Raw genomic sequence first — 18,945 nt, forward strand, 5'->3', positions numbered from 1 at the left:
GGGAGATCAGAGTGTACGGTTTGGAAACATAAATCATTTGTAGAAAGCCAATAAGAGGAATGGTTTCTCAGACTATTGCTCTTTCCTTATCCCTCCTCACTGCCGTTGTCACTCCTGTTAGCCTGAGGGATCACCTTGCATGATGAGATGATGAATGGTGTCCTGCTGGATCTTCTCCCAGTCCTAGATCAAGATATCTGTGGGCTCCTGCACAGCATTTCTGACATGATGAAAGGTCTGGGCTCCGGTCTGGGGTGTGTGAGGGACAGTCATGTCCAGAATCTGCCTGCACACTCTGATCACAAGAGGCCTGATATTTTCCCACATGAGATGAACCCTGGGTTTACTGCATCAGCATAAGGTCTGAGGATTTAACCCCAGCACATTTTTGACCTATTTTCAGGCTGACTCTTATAAAGACAGATTAACATGCCTGAAGTTGAACCGTTTTACACTGAAATGATCAAGCTTTCCCTTCATTTTCTTGAGCCATATATTTACTTAGTACTTATATTTACTTAGATTAAAATCAAATTACCCGTAAAAAGTACTTAAAGCTTTCCCAGCAGAAAATACAGTGAAACAATGGAAAGAATTGATTACTGAAGTATTTTTAGAAGAACATACAATTTAATTCAGAAAATAGCAAAGGGCATAGTATTTCAGATATTTAATTTTACATTCTTGAATTGTTAATGCACCGATAATTTATGTAAGTTACATATTTTAGAGCCAGGTACTGGTTCCCAATATGTGGATTTGGGCCTAGTCCAAAGGGTCAGACGATAAGTGTGAGGAAAGAAGCAAAACTAATGTTAGCTGACAGAAGTACTTAAAACGTATTTTTAATATGGCAAAGTAACTAGTAGCTACAGCTTGCAGATAAATATAAATAAAAGTACCAGAAATGTATTACAAATAGCAAAAGAGTGTGTAAAAAGTAAATCGGTATTAAATCTGGTATTGATCAAAAATATATTTAAAGAAATAAGTGATGCATTTCATATTTTTAGCAGCACTGTTCGTGTTCACTGTTCGATAGCTAGCCGCTGTCTACTCGAACTACATTTCCCAAGTAGCTTTTACCCCGTGTCTGTCACTACGCATGCGCAAGACGTTGGAGCGACGGCGAGGAATAGAGGACCCCCCAGGCGCTCGCGCGTGTGTATGGTTGAGTCGATTGAACAACCAAAAAAAAAAAAAAAAAAAGTCCCGAGAAAACCTGGGAGACACTCCCAAATTTTTAGTGATTTAAAACAGCCATATGTGCATAGGGCCACATGGAAGCCAGAGCCAGGTATGTGTTTCATGTGATAACTGTCTGAACTCCGGGCTTTTTCCTCTATCTGTGTCGGTGAGGCAGCAGGGGCTCCGCGGAGTTGACAGTTTATGGCACGGCTAGCCGCTGAGCTAGCTTCGGTTAGCCGCGCCGACTGTAGACGAGCGGCTTCACCCGATACGACCTCCACGTATGAGTGTGTGTATTTGTTACCACCTATGGATATCTGGTTGATGGGTCGGCGCTGGGCGTGATGCTCTTCGACACAAGACGCTTGGTTGAAAGGAAAATCACAACTTTGTGAGTAACGAGCTAATTACCCGGCCGGTTTATCCCGGAATAACCACGCGTTTTTGGACGGTTTTTTTACGCCTTTATTTTCAAGCCGCTCTTAAACAGGTCCCCCACGTCGTAAAAATCGCTCTTCGCCAGGTTTGAGTTAATGTCTGCTTGGCATTTTATCCTAACGCTGGCTCTGGCCAAATCGTGTCGTCTGCAGGTGTTCAGTGACCGGTTCGAGCCAGAATTATTATGGCCAGCTTAATTGGCTTACAATGGGCGGTGGTTAGAGAGGCGAGCATCCCAGCCAGCTTTGATTTCCCTAAACTGGTTAATTAAAGACTTTTCTTAATTGGTAAAGGTGTGTTTGGCCATGTCCTCGCCTCTGGATCATATTTGCTTACAGCCGCATTACCCTCGTGATGGAGGCTGCCTGCCAAAAGCGCAAGAGGACCTTTGACTGTAAAGTTCCTTAACGATAGTAAAATTAAGGCAGTATTTTCACTTAATTGATCTCAGACCTGGGAAAATCTTGAACTAGGTGAGGTTAAAGCCAGTTACTGCTAATTTAGCTAAAAGAATAATCTTTAGTCATGGCGGTTAGATATGTTTAGGAGGTCAGGTAGCCTCACAGATATTGATCTGGGAGCTTGGCAAACTAATCCATGATCATTAATACTGGCCCACATTGGTAGCAAGGCATTATGACTGTCTCCTGATGCAAAGGTAACAGCTTAAAATACAAAAATAGGCCCCGAGTTAGCAGGAAAAAGGAACAAAATGTGCTCAATCCTTATGCTTGGACAAAAAAGGTGGCTGAATATGCTGTAATGTTATCTAAGTGACACACATAAGAGTAAATGTGTGTGTTTAACACATTCTTTAAAGGAAACCAGAGCCAGGCATTCGTTTCAAATGACTAATGTTTGAGCTCTGAGGGTTCGTCTTGGGCATTTGTAAGTGTTGATAAGGCAGCATTAATAAAAAATGACCAACAAAGAGGCACCAAAATTTTACTGGCACTGCTCGGGTAAAGGGTCACTGTAAATAAATCACTGCTCAGTGAAAATATTGTAAACTGTATGCAGTAAAACAAGTGAAAATCAGTCAAACTAATGTACCCAAAAGTGCAGTGTTAAATATTCCAAGGTTAAAGCCATGCTATGTGTATTATAGATAAAATATTATAAGTAAATCCAGGTGTAATGGGAAGTTTGATGGCCACAGGTTGGAATGATTTTAGGTTTTCAGGTTTATTTATAAATGTTCTAGAGCCAAAACACAAGAATTCACCTCTAAGTGCTTTATATTGTGAGATAACTAGGGCTGCACGATTTTGCATAAAATGAGAATCACGATTTATTTGCTTAGAATTGAGATCACGATTCTCTCACGATTTTCTTTTCCAGTATAAATATTTATTGCACTTATTAACTGCACATAAACTTCGTAACAGTTGAGACTGAACATAAAAACAATAAATAAACATAAAAACAACAAATGTCTCACGTTTTGTCGTCACCGCAAAATGTTGTACTGCTTGAAATTCCGTCTCCACCGTTGCTCGACACTGCGTGTATAGAGCAGGTAGTGCAACAATAGAAAAATAGTTGCGGGACGGCACTGTGTAGCGTTTGTCTAGGGCGTTGATCATTTTCCTAAATCCCTCGTTTTGCACAGTGTTGATGGGAGCCATATCTTTGGTCAGGTGATAAGTAATAGCCTCCGTAATTTCTTTGTGCCTGCGGGAGTTAGACGGGTATAGGGAAGCGCTGTATAAGGTTCCCGTTATTGATGTTTGGGTGGTTGACTGGGACGGATTTTCTCCTGTCACTTTCTCGTCATCCCTGAGGTGCTCTCCGTTGTTTTTTCCCTGCTAATTTTAGCAGCCAGCTTCTGTATCACGTGGTATAAGGCTCCGCCCTTGTCATTTGTTGAGCAGGAAGAGTGAGCACTTGTTTTCATGCAGATTACGTCCCGGATCAAAATGCGGTACAATCGTCGTCTTTTTTTTTTCTTTTTTTTTTAAATCGTTGTCATTTGGAAATGAGATCGCGATTTTCTAACGATTAATCGTGCAGCCCTAGAGATAACCCTACAATAATACAGAGAAAACTCCTAAACTAGATGACTCTGTATGAACAAGTACTTAGTGATAGTGGGGAGGAAAGACTCTTGGGATGAAGACGGGCCAAAAGAGACACATGATTAGTACCTTCCAACTAGTGGATGACCTGCTCTTTCTCCTTCCTCCTCCTCTTCACATTGCTGGGGGTTTTTTTTGTTTTGTTTTGTTTTGTTTCTTTGTTTTTTTTAAACCAAGCTGTTGTCGGTGAAAACATCAATCTGGAGGTTTCAGAACAAGATTTCAGAAACAAGCTCATGACGTCATGATCACTACGTCATTCTTTTCTACTGTCTATGAAGCCAACATTGGCAGTCACATAAAGGTGGTCATCAACTGGATAGGTCAGCCCAGGGCTTTCCAGTCTAGCTACTTTGGACACTCGTACTATCTGCGCCCTGAGGTTCAAGTGTTCTTCTGGGAATAGTGATGCTATTTCCCAGGGATTCCATGGTGGTGGTCAGTATCATATAGTTGGTCGTGTCACATGTCGGGAAGCTGTTATTTCACTTACAAGATCATTGAACATGCACCAGTGAGGGTTACAGATGATTTATTTTACTACAGTGGTGGATCAGTATCATCACATATTTGATGCCAAAGTATCTGTGTTATATCAGAAGTGTAATAAACTGTGCATCTGTGGATTGAGGCATTCTCAGCAGGGATGGATATATTTAAGATTGGGTGGATATCCAAGCATTTATCAGTTCTTCTGTCTCGTTCTTTATTGATTCTTTTATGATTAATTGTGGAAAAATTTAAGCCTCCACAGGTTTGGAGAATCTGCAAAACTCTAAAGACAAGTAACAGAATTTGATAAAATCCTGCATGTGACTCAGGCATGCGAAAGCTCTGCTGCCATGAGTTTGATGGCGTCATTTAGTTACGCACAACTGTGAGAAAAACACACTGACACTGATAGAAGCATCTGATAAGCCTGGAGACATACAGCTCACATGGACTGGGTCATTTTGGAATCAGCCCTCAGTGGCAGTTTTAAAGGCCACTGCTTGCTCGTTGACCACAGCATGGTCACTGAATTGTTTCTACATTGCTCTCTGTATGTTGGCATCGCTACACATCAGCGTGAACTTAAAGTTGGGTTAGATTTAGACGGGCGTGTTGGTCTCTAGTAGGAGGCAAGGCTCAGTCGTCTATCAGTGAATGTCAGACTGAAGATTGAGGTAGTAATATCTGCGCTGAGGCTCTCTGACATGTTCTGCCAGCTCATTCTATCACCTCACTGTACGTTGACTGCCCCCCCCCCCCCCCCCCTCCGGCCCCCCCGGCCCCCCCAAATCTAGCTTTCTTATTAGAAACACATGCTGGTGAGTTATTATGGAAACTAATTTAGGTGTAGCTCAAATATGGCTGGAGGAGGCTCACGAAAATAACCTCACGCCCGCCTCAGAGCAGATGCTTTTCACGCTGCAGCTTTCTTTATCTTTGAGAAACCCCCCTCCTTACCCCCTCTCCACCCATCTCGTCCACTTCTGAATGCAGACTGACAAAGACTGTTAGACGGGTAGCGTTATAAAACAGGAAAGAGAGGCCACGTCTGTGAATGCAGAGTGAGAAAAAACAGCCAGGAGCTACTGGCACAACCGGTTGGAACCGCTCTCTTTTAATAATTAAATTATGATTCAAGCTAAAACAACAATTCAGATACACAATGTCCACCTGTGCTGGGTCACTTCTTTCCCTCAGGTTAGTTAGCACACTGGATATCTAGTTCACTAACCACTGAAGGCGCTGGACAACAGTGATGTTCACAGTGCTTACTGTTTCACACCTCCTTTACTTAGAGAGCAGTCATGCTGCTCTGAGAAGATGATACTTGTGATGAACAGTCGTTTTCATAGAGTTGTTTCATTGGCATGTAGAGAAAAGGAATTGGGTTGAAATGTGTGGGTTTTTTATGTTGAGTTAAGAAGCACCATGACCGGTGCATAGATGCATTTTATGGTACAACAGAAGAAGTGCTTGGTGTTAACACACACTGTATATGAAAGATGGACACATCCAGCTCTCCCTCATTGGTTTATGGATGCATTTAGTATTTTAGCTGCTGTTATTATCTTGTTTTTTTTCAGATTTCTTTCAGTTTGTTTGTTTCTTTTAAATTTAATTCTGCTTTATGTTTTTCCTGTCTGTCTGTACCCCTCACTGCACCACTTTCTTCCCTTCCTTTGCCCTGGCTCTGACCTCTAATGTGTGATATCATTATAAAGACATCTTTACCTCTAAGGTTGCTTGACAGACAAGTTTTACTTATGTTTACTTGAGAAATAGCAGAGAAAGACAAGTTTAATGCACTTGACTGCTGAGCCATAGGAATTGAAACAAAGTGCAGGTAGAAGAGAGAACGCACTGAGGGCAGTTTAAAGATTTAGCTTGATAATAAAAGACAGCCTCAGCTGTTTGTGTCATATCATGTCTCAGTTTTTATTCTACACATTCCCAAATTTATAGCCAGGGATTTGATCATTTTGTGCTTGTGTCACTGGAAACATTTATTTGTTGTACCTTTTCTTTCACATGCCGTGTGGAAGAAGTCTAGTTTGCTTAAATGGAGAATTTCAGCGTCAAAAGGGCAAATTGTAGAGGACGCCATTACCTCAGCATCAACTGCAAAATAGCCTAGCCTAGCTCAGCTCAGCTCAGCCCTGCTGGCCAGTCCGTGACTCCTCCTTCCCCTTCCCTCTTCTCCCACATAGTGCCCCTCCACCCCTGTCTCTTTCAAGTGAGCTATAATGGCATTGGTGCGCTTCACCGTGACGCCCACTAAGGCGGAGGACCTCCCAGGGGGGTCAGACCTGTCACCTGACATCAGCCTGCGCTCCGGTTCCCGTGTGCGCTTTGAGTCAGACAGCGCCAACCGAAGTGACCCACTAAGCGAAGTTTCTGGAGGTGTGACGACGACTTCTGCAGGAGGAGGGGCTGACACCCCGGATCACAGCAGCATAGACCAAGGTGAGGATACACACACCTAACACAAAGACATTTCTTTTTAACTGATGGTGTTTATTCTTTATTCTTGAGACATGACAGCTGTCACGTCCTCTTTGAAGTTTCTTCATTGGCTGCATTATGTGTGACAGGCCTGTGCAGTGACCATGATTTAACCATCGAAAAAGGGGGACTGGGATCAGGCTTATGTTGCTTAAGTCGGTGTGTTGTTTCCTGGCTTTTGCTACATGATGACTGGTTTTAAAAACTGATTCTGATAAGGTTTGATTAATTGATTGGGTTTTTGTTTTTTGTTTTTTTGTTTTTTTTGTGGAAAAAATTTGACCTACCTAACTTTTCAGCTCGGTGTCTGAAAACGGTGTGGCAAGAGAACAGAAAAAAGCTTTGACATGTCACTTCCTATGTGGCATGATGTCTGCATCATTGACTTTGCAATGTCCAAGTGTCAGAAAAACATCCAAGCATCGATAAAAGATATTGATGAGTCTTTGAGACCTATGACTATGAAAAGACAGGGCAGTTTGGATCTAGTTCCACCTGATTTCCAACCCTAGTCTGCTTTTTTTTTTTTTTCTTTTTTTTTTTTCTTTTGTTTCTGAATTTTACTTTCTAGTCTCTAATGCCAGTCCTTTTCCTGTCTTACTTGAGCCCCAGTTCAGTTTGTTTTAGTTATTTATATATATCCATATATCCACACATTCTCTGTAAAGTCAGTTAAGTTGTGTTCAAGTTCACGCAGTTCACTTTAGTTCAGTTCACTTTGTTTTTGTTTTTATACCTCCAGACAGCAGCAGCAGACATCTCAGGGAACATAGTAATGTGAGATAAAGACTATGCAATATTAGAAAGGGAGCTGATAATGGTGCTTCTGTGTCTGCTTGCTAGATGCTTTTTTTTTTTTTTTCCAGGTTCAAGCATCTACTACGTTGTTATTCTTGTATCTTTTCTTAGTTGTCATTCTCAGGCCTTTACAGTTTTATAAGCACTAGTTGGGCTTTTAGTCCAGATTTTTATATTGATTGATATCCAATTTGATATTGATATCTATTGAGTAAAAAAAAAAAAATCTGATATCAGCTGATATTTTCTGTTTTGCTTTTGTTTTTTCCCTTTTTGACACACAAAACATAAACAGAGTTCCCTCACATTTGTTATGTGTAGTCATTTATGAGTCCTTACTGAGATATTACGACTCACAGCTCTGCTCGACACCACTTGGATCAGCTGGGTTGTTGCTTGTGGCGTTCCAAACACGAGTTGCCTAGAGGACGAGTGCCCCTCTGGTGCACAACCAAAACTACAGTCATAATGTGTTGAATGGTGTTTCTCTCATCTCTCTTCATTTATCTGCCATTTAAAAAGCAATACTGATATATCAGCTGTTACATTGTTGAGATTGTAATTAATGTTCCTGACAGGGATCAGTGGGCACATTAAGGTGAGGATGAAGACTCATTCATCGCCATTGTTCTGAACCATGCTGTAGCATGTTAATTAAGTCATGAAGGCATTTGTAGAGGGTGATCTTCAGCATGTACTTCCTTTGTACTGTATGTTTGTGTATGGGTTTTTTGTTTGTTTGTTTTTCTTTTGCCTTTTTAAAATGTATTCTTTGCTTTGTTGTTTTTTCTAAATCCAGAATTGCTAGTTTGGTTTGAACAGGAAGAGCAGGGCACCCGCTGGGCGTGGGTTCATGAGGGGAACATTAGTTATGATGGCTCATGTTAAAACTAATGCTGAATTCCTATGCAACAAATTCCCACACATGAACTAGTGAGACTGGTTTTCACCGGACACAAAGAAAGGTCTTCTACAGCTTTTTTTCCCCAGACTGTTCATTTTCTAGGAAATAAAAAGGGAAATGCTATTTTTAGATTCTTGAGATGTGCTCATGCATGTCTCAAGTTGAAAAATGCATTTTTAAATAGGTTTTATGGCTCTCTGGGCTGTTAAGCTCTCCATTTGTTTTTCTAAGTGAGAACTTGAGGCCAGAGTGCTCCCCTCAGGGCTAGTCAGCCAATTGAGCAACAGTTGAACTTCACCATTATTGCGGTTAGCAGAAACTGAGAACAATAAGAGGATTTCATTCTGTTGTGATTGTAGCGCATGTTCCACTTCCCTTACTGCCACATCAGTTCTGAACTGATTCACTTCTTTCCTTAATCACAAACCCCTTCACATGCACAGATATGTGTATTTTCAGAAGAATCCAGAAGAATAGAGGATAATGGTAAACAGCTTCCATTTTACTGATGTGACTGTGCAGGTGTCAAAAGGGGTTATAACCGTGCAGAGATGATCCGGTAAAGCTCTTGCATAGTAGTAAGCATGGCCCACGCTCTTTAATAAGCTTCCATAAATAGATATTAAGCCAGTTAACCCGACTGAGTTTCGGTCAAGCTTTAGTGATGCTGCGGTGGCCGTTTGTGAGTCTGTGCAGAAATAGCAGAGCAAGCGTGTTAGAGGAAGAAAAATGCTGTTGTAGAAGTAAATGAGCCAAAGTCCTGAAAGACAGGAGGTGTGGAGAGTTATTTTCAGAAAGGTCATAGACTCTGTGATCCATTAATGTTGACACCGATAAAGTTCCCTACTGAAGCATGCATATAGTCCACACACTGCTACATCTGGCTCCAGTAACTTTCTGCTCCACTGACTGTACGTACACACACACACACACACACACACACACACACACACACACACACACACACACACACACACACACACACACACACTATCATACTCAGGTGTGGGCGGAGGACCTGTCCTCTTGGGGCCACACACACAGCTGTGTTCCCCTGTGCTGAACTGGGTGTGGATTATAGAATGAAGTTGAACAGCTGAGCACAGAGAGGACAGCAGTAAGAGCTCACATGTGTCTCTGGACAGCTTTTAGTTTGGCTAAGAGGAGGTTTTCAGATCAGTACTGGTGTAGATAGGAGCGTATAGAACTCGATGGATATCCACCAATATACTGTCAAACTGCAGCGTTTATTTTATTTGCAATAGTAACATACTTGGTGACAATAAATAGTGGATTGGTGTTCAGATGCATCTCCGTCGGCGGAACGGCAGGCTGCGACAGTAGTTCTCGTTTTGCTCTGCTGCATCAGTGATTTTGGCATAGCGGCACATAAACATTAACTTGCTGCTGAGAGACTCAGCTAAATGACATCCTGCTGACACGGGCAGAGCAGGGTCTGACTGGTTAGTGCCGAGCAAGCTTTCAAAATAAAAAAATCTTAAATGACTCACGCAATTTCTTGGGTTGCAGTTTAAATACCTAGCAGCACACCCAAATAAAGCTTGTTTGTGGGGAAACAGAAATGTATACTTTCATATTTGAGGAAAAACAAACTTGGGACTATATTTGTAAGTCGAGTTGGCTGTTCGGTTGAGAAGTGTCTGACCTGAGTCACATGTTGTTGTCTGAATCACTGAACTTTTTTAAAAAGAGCAGCATCATCTGTAAGCTGTGCACACCAAGGCTGGTCTCACAAATGACGCAACAACAAAACTAACCACATGGAAGCAGGTAGTTTCCCCGATGCTCTCAGCTCTGATGCTGACTGTCAGTCAAATGATTTTGCACATTTAAAAAGAGTTTATTTTTTTAAGAAGGCACACAGTGTGAGTAGGTATCCTGTCTTGATGGTGGATCGCTATGTTAAATATGTCCTAATTGGTCCCTGTGAGCCAAAAGCTCAGACTTCAGACTGCCCTAGATGCTGGTTTCAGTTTGGCTTTGTATGATGTCACAGTTTACTGTGTAAACCTGCTGTTCAAAGCTGTTTGTGAGGGCCAACCAATCAGAATCCCAATAATGTTGGCTTAAAGAAGTGTGTTCAAGATTATAACTGAAATCTTGATTATGCAGAGCTCATGTAGTCGAGCCAAAGAATGCAAATCTAAACGCCCCCCCCCCCCTTGTGAAAACTGAAAGTTCAGATGATTTCTCCACAACAGCCTGAGCAGATAGAAAGTGTGAATCTCGACAGTCCTGATTAACAGGTTAAGTGCTAAACATACTGAGGCTACATCCACACTAATGCGTTTTGTATGAAAACACATCGTTTTGGCCTCCCATCCACACTGAGACGCCGTTTTCCCCGAAGGAAAACGCAGCGTTTTGAAAACGCTGTCGAAAACGCATACATTTGAAGAGGGTGCTTATGCGCCGCAGAGTGGACAGCGAAAACTGAGACTTTCGAAAACGATGACGCATGTTAGTCATGTGATGCAGTCATGTGACCAATTAAACTAAGATAGCGGAGGGCATTATACAGCAGTTGTTTTGTTTGCGCTCAATTTTAACAGCCCTATTAAAGATTAATATCAGTCTGTACACGCTTCAGATAGCTTTTCTTCAAATTCTTTAATTCTCACTCGCTTTTGCAACTTTGTACTTTTGTGTTACTCACAGCAACAACTCCACCTCATTGTTAGTCCATTTAAAAACTCGGTGCTTTTCCTCAACATTTTGCTGCGACGTTTCAGAGAGCCGGAAAGTAAATAAATAGCAGACGGAAATGAGGCAGGTGGAATCTTCTTGCGTTTCACGCATGCGCAGGACTGGACCGTAAGCGTTTTCGTCCGTTTCAATGTGGACGCACAACTCTGTGAAAACGACTGAAAACGCTAGTGTGGACGCGGAGCGTTTTCAGACGACAACGCCATTTTCAAATCTATCCGGGCGAGTGTGAGCTTGTTGAGATGTGGAGCATTCACGTTTATCTGTGTTCATCTGACATGGTTCAGTTTCTGTGTGTAAAGAGCAGCATCATGAAAATCAGGAGCACGCATTAGATGACCTGCCAGTTAACATGTTTTATGAACAAATGAGCGAGCTACCTGATTAGCTCGTTAGTTAAAATCTCCCAGCATGCCATCGTGCTTCAGCTGTTGATTGTTAGGAGTGAGGTTTTGCCTGTGTTGAGTCAGTATCACACTCGGTATCTTTGGCCAAATGTAGCACTGCGAACAGGATGGGAAGTTACCACCCACCACACAAATGCTGGCTTTTTTTTTCTTTATTTCCTCCCAGGGATCGTTGATTTATTTTTTTCTTTGGCACGTAACCAGCCGATGTTCTAAAATAGACAGTGAAAGCTGCTGAGGCAGTTTTAGATTCACCAGCTAGTGTGAACTCATTCATAGAGTAAACACTGAAAATGAATCATGCTCTCACCCCCCCCCCGGCCACACCACAGTTTTTAAAGGTGTGAAGAGGTGGAAGTTTGCTGTGTTTACAGGAAAATGAAGTAAATATAGGAAGATTTGTTATTTATTTATTGTTATTATTTCAGTTTGGGGTAACTTTACATGTATTTAGGGGGAATCCACACCGTTATTATTTATTTTGCTATTGGAATGTTACACAAGAAGGGAAAACTTGTCTCATCCCTCAGTCTCTGGTTTTCTTCTGAGTGCCCTTCTGTGAAGCGTGTGACCCTTGGCTGCTGTTAGCGTGAGTGTGGCGTAGCAGGGAGGGGGAAGTGATGCTGCTGACTCAGGTGCTGCCGATGCAGCGGTCTGCACCGGCGGGAGGAACCGAGCCAGCGACACGGGGTCGCTGCATCAAACTGTGTCTGTGAGGGAAACAGCTGAAAGTTGACACCACCGAGCCATGATGACAGCGATTTTTAAAAAAAAAAAAAAAAAAAAAAAAAAAAAAAGGCTTCCTTTGTGCTCAGTCATATTCGTGCTGCATCATCCTTTCCTTTTCTTTCCCTTTGTTTATGATTTCTCTCTCTGTCTTTCTTTTATTGGCTAGGTGAGGGAAATTCGAAAACCTCCAGTGTGTACATCAACAGCAATCATCAGGTGGACGATGACGACTTCTACGACAAAAACCTGGCCTTGTTTGAGGTACAAAACATTTCAGCCACTCTTTCTAGTGGCTGTATTTGCTGCTTTCTTATAATGTATTCACTCTTATGGTTTTATTATACAGCACAGGGCTAAGAATAGAAAATGATGGTTACTGTTTATTTGATGAATGTCTGCTAACTGGAGCCCAGAATAACCAGCATGTGGCTGGTGGGTGTAGATAATTTCAGGTTTTATAGCTTACAGAGTTCCTTCTTCTCTCTCCCACTTCTTTATCTACCGGTTCAGTATGCCTCTTTGCCTCCTCTTCTTTCATAGCTTCTGTCTGTTGCCTTTCTCCGGTTGTCATTTTATCTTTCTTTCACTTGTTCTCCTATCTTTACTTCATCTCTGCCTCACAGTAATTTATGCCCTTCCTCCTTTTTTTAAATTTGCCCCATCTTTACTCCATCTGTTTTAATCTCTTTCTCGCTCCACCATACTTCATTGTCTCCTCTTTTTCTTCGTCCTCTACCCACAGGAGGAGATGGACACTCGGCCGAAGGTGTCCTCTCTCCTCAGCCGCCTGGTCAACTACACCAACCTGACTCAGGGGGCCAAAGAGCATGAAGAGGCTGAGAGCATCGGCGAGAAAAAGAAACCCAGCAAGGTACAAACGAATAAACCTTGAAACACATGTAAACACAAGTGTGACCTCGTAAAACATTAAATCCCTTTAGTGTTTTAATGAGATTCACTGGATGGCGAGGCATGTAGGGCAATCTGCCCATATGCAGTGCACAATTCCAGCTGTACTTTGTCTGGCTGAACAATGATCTTTTACTGCAGTGTCATAACCAGGATGAGCCCTGGTTGTAGCAATGGTGTAGTAAGTACAAAGTTGATCTGGATGACAGTAACAATCCTCACATGGTCACTAGTTCATATGTTGCACCTGAAACAATAAAAATAAAGACATCCATTTGTTCATCAGTTTTTGAGGCCCTGTCCTAGAAAACTGACTCTTTCTGCCGCCCTCCTGACTCGCTGCCTCCAGCTGAAATTGCGTTTGGATGTAACCCTGGTGTGGAGCCCAATCCTTCCTGATAAGGCGCTGGCTGGCCCAGATAAGAACTGCCTGTCTGTTTTGGCGGTTTGAGAGTAATTGCACGTTTGCCGGATTGCTCGGACACATTTGCCAACAGACGGCAGGGAAAGTTAAACCAAAACATGTTTAATCCTCCCGTCTGGACCCCACCGTGTGTTCAGTACAAGCATCAACATAAGTCTGGTACAGCAGGGAGGAGCCGTGCAGTGATTTCAAGACCTTACCTGGAAAGATGACAGTGGAGCAGGGCTAGTTTAAAGACCAGCTTTAAGAGATTAATATTTGGATAAGAAAACATTTGAATGGGGAAGGAGCAGCGTTAAATCCCAACTGGACCAGAGTACAAGTGATTCATGGGTCTCCATGTATGTGTGCTTCCTGCAAGCAGATGTACAAAATGTTAAAAACATGGGTTTCCTAAAACATGGGTTTTAGGACACTAGGGTCATTCCATATAAAATCAGACACATATGGGAATAAATATTTGCCATCTGCCCCGTCACTAAATGAGGCAATTTGACCATACCAGGAAAGTTGTCTGAGTCCGCAGAGTACATACACATGGATTTGAGGGATTTTTTTTGATTGTTTGTTTGTTTTCCAGCAGTTTTGAACCATTTTTGAGCTAGCAGTAAGACATTTAGGCTCTGTTTAAAAGCTGCAACCAGATCCATTTTATACCCACTCCAGGTCTCATGATATACAGCTAGACTCTTGTTTTTGTACAACATGATGTTTTTTCTGAACTTTGTGTGTGAGTATCATGGCATAAATCATTTCTATAGGAAAACTTCTCCGGTTGACTGTCTGTAGAGTATTGGGCCCAGGCATTAGTACTGCTTTTTGGGTAAACCTTCAAAGTCCACACCACCAAGTGGGACAGGTGGCAGGTCAAAACATGTTGCAGCGTATGAAAGGTCTGCTTACAGCAGAATGTAGATCATTCAGAATGTAAGCTTATTGGCTGATTACAGTATCTAATATTAGCTTTCTCTTTCCTCTGACGAATCTAATGTTTTTAGCATTTGCTTGTGGGGCTTGAGCCTGTCCCATCTGTCGGAGGGCGTGAGAGGCTGTTAAGGGGCAAACACATTCACACCTACAGCTAATTTAGAATCACCAGTTAACCTAACATGGACTGTGGGAGGAAGCTGGAGTACCCCGGGGGAGCCCACACAAATGAAGTTGTCGAATAATGGCTAAAATGATGTTCATCGAAAGTCTGAATTAACCTTTAATGTAACATCAGTTTAATGTGTTTAGTTTCGTTTTATTTACAGATGAAGGTAGTATGATGGACTGAAATAAATGAACAAATTCCAAATGAGCACCTCAGTGTAACATTACGTGCTGTCTTTGGATTTCGTTTCTGCTTAAACCTTTTTTCTTCTGTGTAATCTTCCAGTCGCCACAGATGGGGACGCTGATGGGCGTGTACCTGCCTTGTCTGCAGAACATCTTCGGCGTCATCTTGTTCCTGCGGTTGACCTGGGTGGTGGGAACTGCCGGCGTGCTGCAGGCCTTCTGTATTGTTCTTATGTGCTGTTGCTGTGTGAGTATTGAAGTATTAGCAAACAGCCCCAAGGAGACAAAAACAGGAAACCTTTCTAAAACACTGCCGTCTCTCCTCTCCAGACAATGTTGACCGCCATATCAATGAGCGCAATCGCAACCAATGGAGTCGTACCAGGTATTCCTTTATCTTTGTTTCTTCCTTCATTCTGTGGACACAGTGGCCCAGAGATCCTTCCTTCTTGTCTTTCTGCTTCTTCCTCCTCATCTTCTTTACTTTTCCCTCCTTTCCTTCCCTTTATTTGTTCTTCTCTCTACTCTTTCCTCCCCTCCTCATTCTTCTTCTTCCATGTTTTTTTCCTTCCCATTTATCCACACTTAGAACCAGTATGAAGAGCACAATGGGTACTGTTAATCTATTAGATTAAGATTTACACAAAGTGATTTACATACATTCATTATGTAAAGTTAATCTAACTTATTTCTTAACTTCATATTATTCATCCTGTGATTTATTTACGCAAAGAAAGAAAATGCGCTCTTTATAAAAAGCTATAAATCCAGCAGGGTGCTGAGTTTAGGGTCACCTCTGTGTTGTCTGCTTCAGTGTCTCTGAATCGAAGTGTATTTCCACAATAAATCACATTTTTATGTGGACACTTTGCAGTGGACTGAGTCTGGTGGCCTCTGTGGATGTTGTGTTGACTTTTGTAGTTTGTCTTTCCCGATTGTCCTTCTCATTTTCCAGCTTTGGGCGCGCTGACGACGTTTTGCTAACGAGTGTTATTTCTGTGTCCCGTCTCTCCCTCTGTCTGCTCTCCCTCTCTGTCTGTGCCTTCATTAAAAACCTAGAATATTTATCTGCCATTGACCTTTTCTCTCGCCGAAATGCCTCGAGGCGAATATCCTGAGTGTCAGAGTAGTTTGATTAACTGACTTATTTTCCAACAAGCATGGCACAGTTTGATAATTGAATGTAGAACGAGAAAACCTCTGTAAAGTAGAAAATTAATCTCTAACAAGTTCTGACTCTCATCAGGCATTTTACCCCACGCTCTGTCTCACCTGAGCAGCTTCCAGCTGTCATGCTTTCTATTCGTGTGTGTGTGTGTGTGTGTGTGTGTGTGTGTGTGTGTGTGTGTGTGGGGGGGGTCAGGCTGAACAAGTAATAAAGTGTTTGGGTTCTCAAATACAGCTCAGCACTAAAAATCACTCAGCCTGTGCAGACATAGTGACCTGAAAGTCCAGCAGGTTTTGTGGCCTCGCTCAGGAACATCTCACATTAAATATGTCTAAACCTACCACATTCATATTCAATTACATTTTTTTTGTGACATCGACCCTGCTGTGTGTTCCTTTTTGTGTGATGTTCAATGCTGCTGTTTGGAAACCAAACACCGAATTATGCTCGCAGTCAGCAGAGTATTGGTATCTGCTCTTACTGCCTCATTTGTGTTATACGTGGTTCAAATGGTATCAGCAAATAGCCGCCGTTTGCCTTGGCACACTCGGAGTAGCAGTTGTGTAGGGGCAATGTTAATTTTACCGTAATGCGGGCTGGGCTGTGTTACCCGAGTGTTGGCTTATTCACGTACAGCCTGGTGCTTGATGTCAGAAGGTTAAGGTTGGATGCATTAAGCTTGACCTGGTCCAGCACTTGGAGTGAGCTGAGCAGCTGCTGCCGTGTGCATTTGCAGATGCCGTTTGAATGAAAGCCCGCTCTGTCTGTATTTGTGTCACATAGAACATTATGCTTACTTCTACAAGCATAGTATGACTCCTCTTTTCTCCCCTTTTGCCTCCCAACATCATAATGTTACTAACCATCCACCGCCTCCGCTCTTTCTCTTTCTTTGTCCACCCTTCTTTTCCCCCCTCCAATCTGTTTCTGTCTTCATCCCACTTTTTTCCATCCCTCTTTCTCCCTCTTCATTTCCACTTCCTCCAACCCTTACATACACCTTCCTCCTCCTGCTTCTTTCCTCCTCCTCCAGCGGGAGGTTCCTACTTCATGATCAGCCGCTCTTTGGGCCCAGAGTTTGGGGGGGCGGTAGGCCTGTGCTTCTACTTGGGCACAACCTTCGCTGGAGCCATGTACATCCTGGGAGCTGTCGAGATCCTTCTGGTGAGTTGCTTTGTTTGCTTTGTTGTTGTTCCAGTTAGTATCGTGTTCTCCAGACTTTCTTCTGGATGTAAAGGCTTACGTTGTGATCATTGAGTGACTCTATACCGATACCAGGTAGCAACGACTCATTGCCTTCACTATTTGTGGACCTCACAAAACCCATAAGCTCAGTTATTTTAAATAAACATGTGACCTGAGTTAGGGACACAAAAGGAGGCTGACCAGTTTTATTGACAGGCTGATATTATTTATATGTGTCATCTGATTGGCTGATTTGCACTAAACGCACTTATATTACTGAACCTTCAGATAAGTGAGGCCTGCTTCTTACTCTCTTCCCTCTCCCTCTGACAGATGTACATTGCACCCAGAGCAGCGATCTTTGAAGGTGAAGGAGCAGCCATGTTGAACAACATGAGGATATACGGCTCCATCTTTCTCCTCTTCATGGCCTTGCTGGTTTTCGTGGGGGTCAAGTACGTGAACAAACTGGCCTCTGTCTTCTTGGCCTGTGTCATCATCTCCATTTTATCCATTTATGTCGGAGCGCTGGTTTCTGCCTTCAGCGTGCCGGATTTTCCGTGAGTCTTGATTATTTGGAAAAACACAGAGCTGACCGATCCTTTATGCGTCACATTTTTGACTGACTGGGCTTTCATCCACAGCGTATGCATGCTGGGAAACAGAACTATCAACGCTCATGATGTTGTTGACAACCACTGTAGTAAAACTGTCCTGGTTAAAGTTCCAGCTGAGAAATTAGACAGCAACTTCACGATTAACGGTGGGTTCAGATTTCCTTCTTTCTGTTACGAGTCATGAGGAGTAAGAGTGTCTCTCTGAGTTACACCATTGTTTTTCTGAAACGCTGTTTTTTTTGTTTTGTTTTGTTTTTTTTTCTCTCTCTCTCTCTCTGATAGAAAACAGCACAGTGGGCCCCACTTTTGACCCCAGCCATGTCCCAGAGGTGATGGTGGAGAAGACCACACATCTTTGGAAGTTATTTTGCCATAACGCACAGCTCAACACCACCTGTGACGAATACTTCACTTCAAACAACTTCTCTGAGATTAAAGGGATCCCCGGACTGACTAGTGGGGCCATATCAGGTAGAGTGCATGCATGAGGAGTGCAGTGATTCTCTGAATGAGAGATCATATAAAATATGGACACGGCCAATGTGATATCACCCACCTGTTACGAAGCCAAGCTGAGTGTTTTACCATTGCCTCTTTGTTTGTTTTTTAAATCTGATGAGGGTGGTCATTAGCCAAGTCTGGCTGTGTCCATCTTCTTTTTAGTCTGTGGTCTCCATGGAAGTTCCAGGAAAGTCTGGGATTGCACTGTTAGTGTTGTTTCTTGGCTGAAAGCTAGAACCTCACTTATAGCTGACCAGTATGAAATTACTTATTTACTGAGTGTGCATTTAAAAAAAAATATATATATAATCGATTAAAACTTTAAACCGTCACATTTAAACAGGCGTTAAATTGTTGTGCTAATGTTGTTTTTGCTAAGTGACAGTAAGAAGGATAAGTAACTAGTATCTCTCCGTCTGGCTCAAAATGTATTCTTGATTCTTCCTGTTTTAATCAGGAAGAACTTAGTATTGATATTTTCCCTTGTAGCTATTAACTTAGCTTGAGCAGCTGAATGACGGAATAACAGGAGTAAAATAAATATGGGCTCAAATTGTGGTCATAAATATTTTGTACTTGTAAATCAGGGTGTGTGTG

At 42.3% G+C, this 18,945-nt stretch overlaps 1 protein-coding gene across 9 annotated transcripts in view; it reads left to right on the plus strand.

Annotated features, from left to right (window-relative positions):
• The first annotated feature begins 1,129 nt into the window (after positions 1-1,129).
• Positions 1,130-18,945, plus strand: part of LOC120737499 (solute carrier family 12 member 6-like) — a 29,751-nt gene continuing 11,935 nt past the window's right edge. For 3 of the 9 annotated variants that reach the window (XM_040038248.1, XM_040038256.1, XM_040038255.1), the window contains exons 1-10: positions 1,131-1,297; positions 5,918-6,659; positions 12,430-12,524; positions 13,006-13,134; positions 14,978-15,124; positions 15,208-15,262; positions 17,079-17,209; positions 17,564-17,790; positions 17,875-17,993; positions 18,130-18,318. In XM_040038248.1, coding sequence (XP_039894182.1) covers positions 6,440-6,659; positions 12,430-12,524; positions 13,006-13,134; positions 14,978-15,124; positions 15,208-15,262; positions 17,079-17,209; positions 17,564-17,790; positions 17,875-17,993; positions 18,130-18,318 — 1,312 coding nt within the window. In that variant the 5' untranslated portion in view covers positions 1,131-1,297; positions 5,918-6,439. The other 6 variants (XM_040038252.1, XM_040038254.1, XM_040038250.1 and 3 more) reach the window with 6 other exon arrangements.

The sequence above is a fragment of the Simochromis diagramma genome, unplaced genomic scaffold (genome assembly GCF_900408965.1).
Source record: "Simochromis diagramma unplaced genomic scaffold, fSimDia1.1 OVJJ01000413.1, whole genome shotgun sequence".
In the NCBI taxonomy this organism is placed as follows: Eukaryota; Metazoa; Chordata; class Actinopteri; order Cichliformes; family Cichlidae; genus Simochromis; species Simochromis diagramma.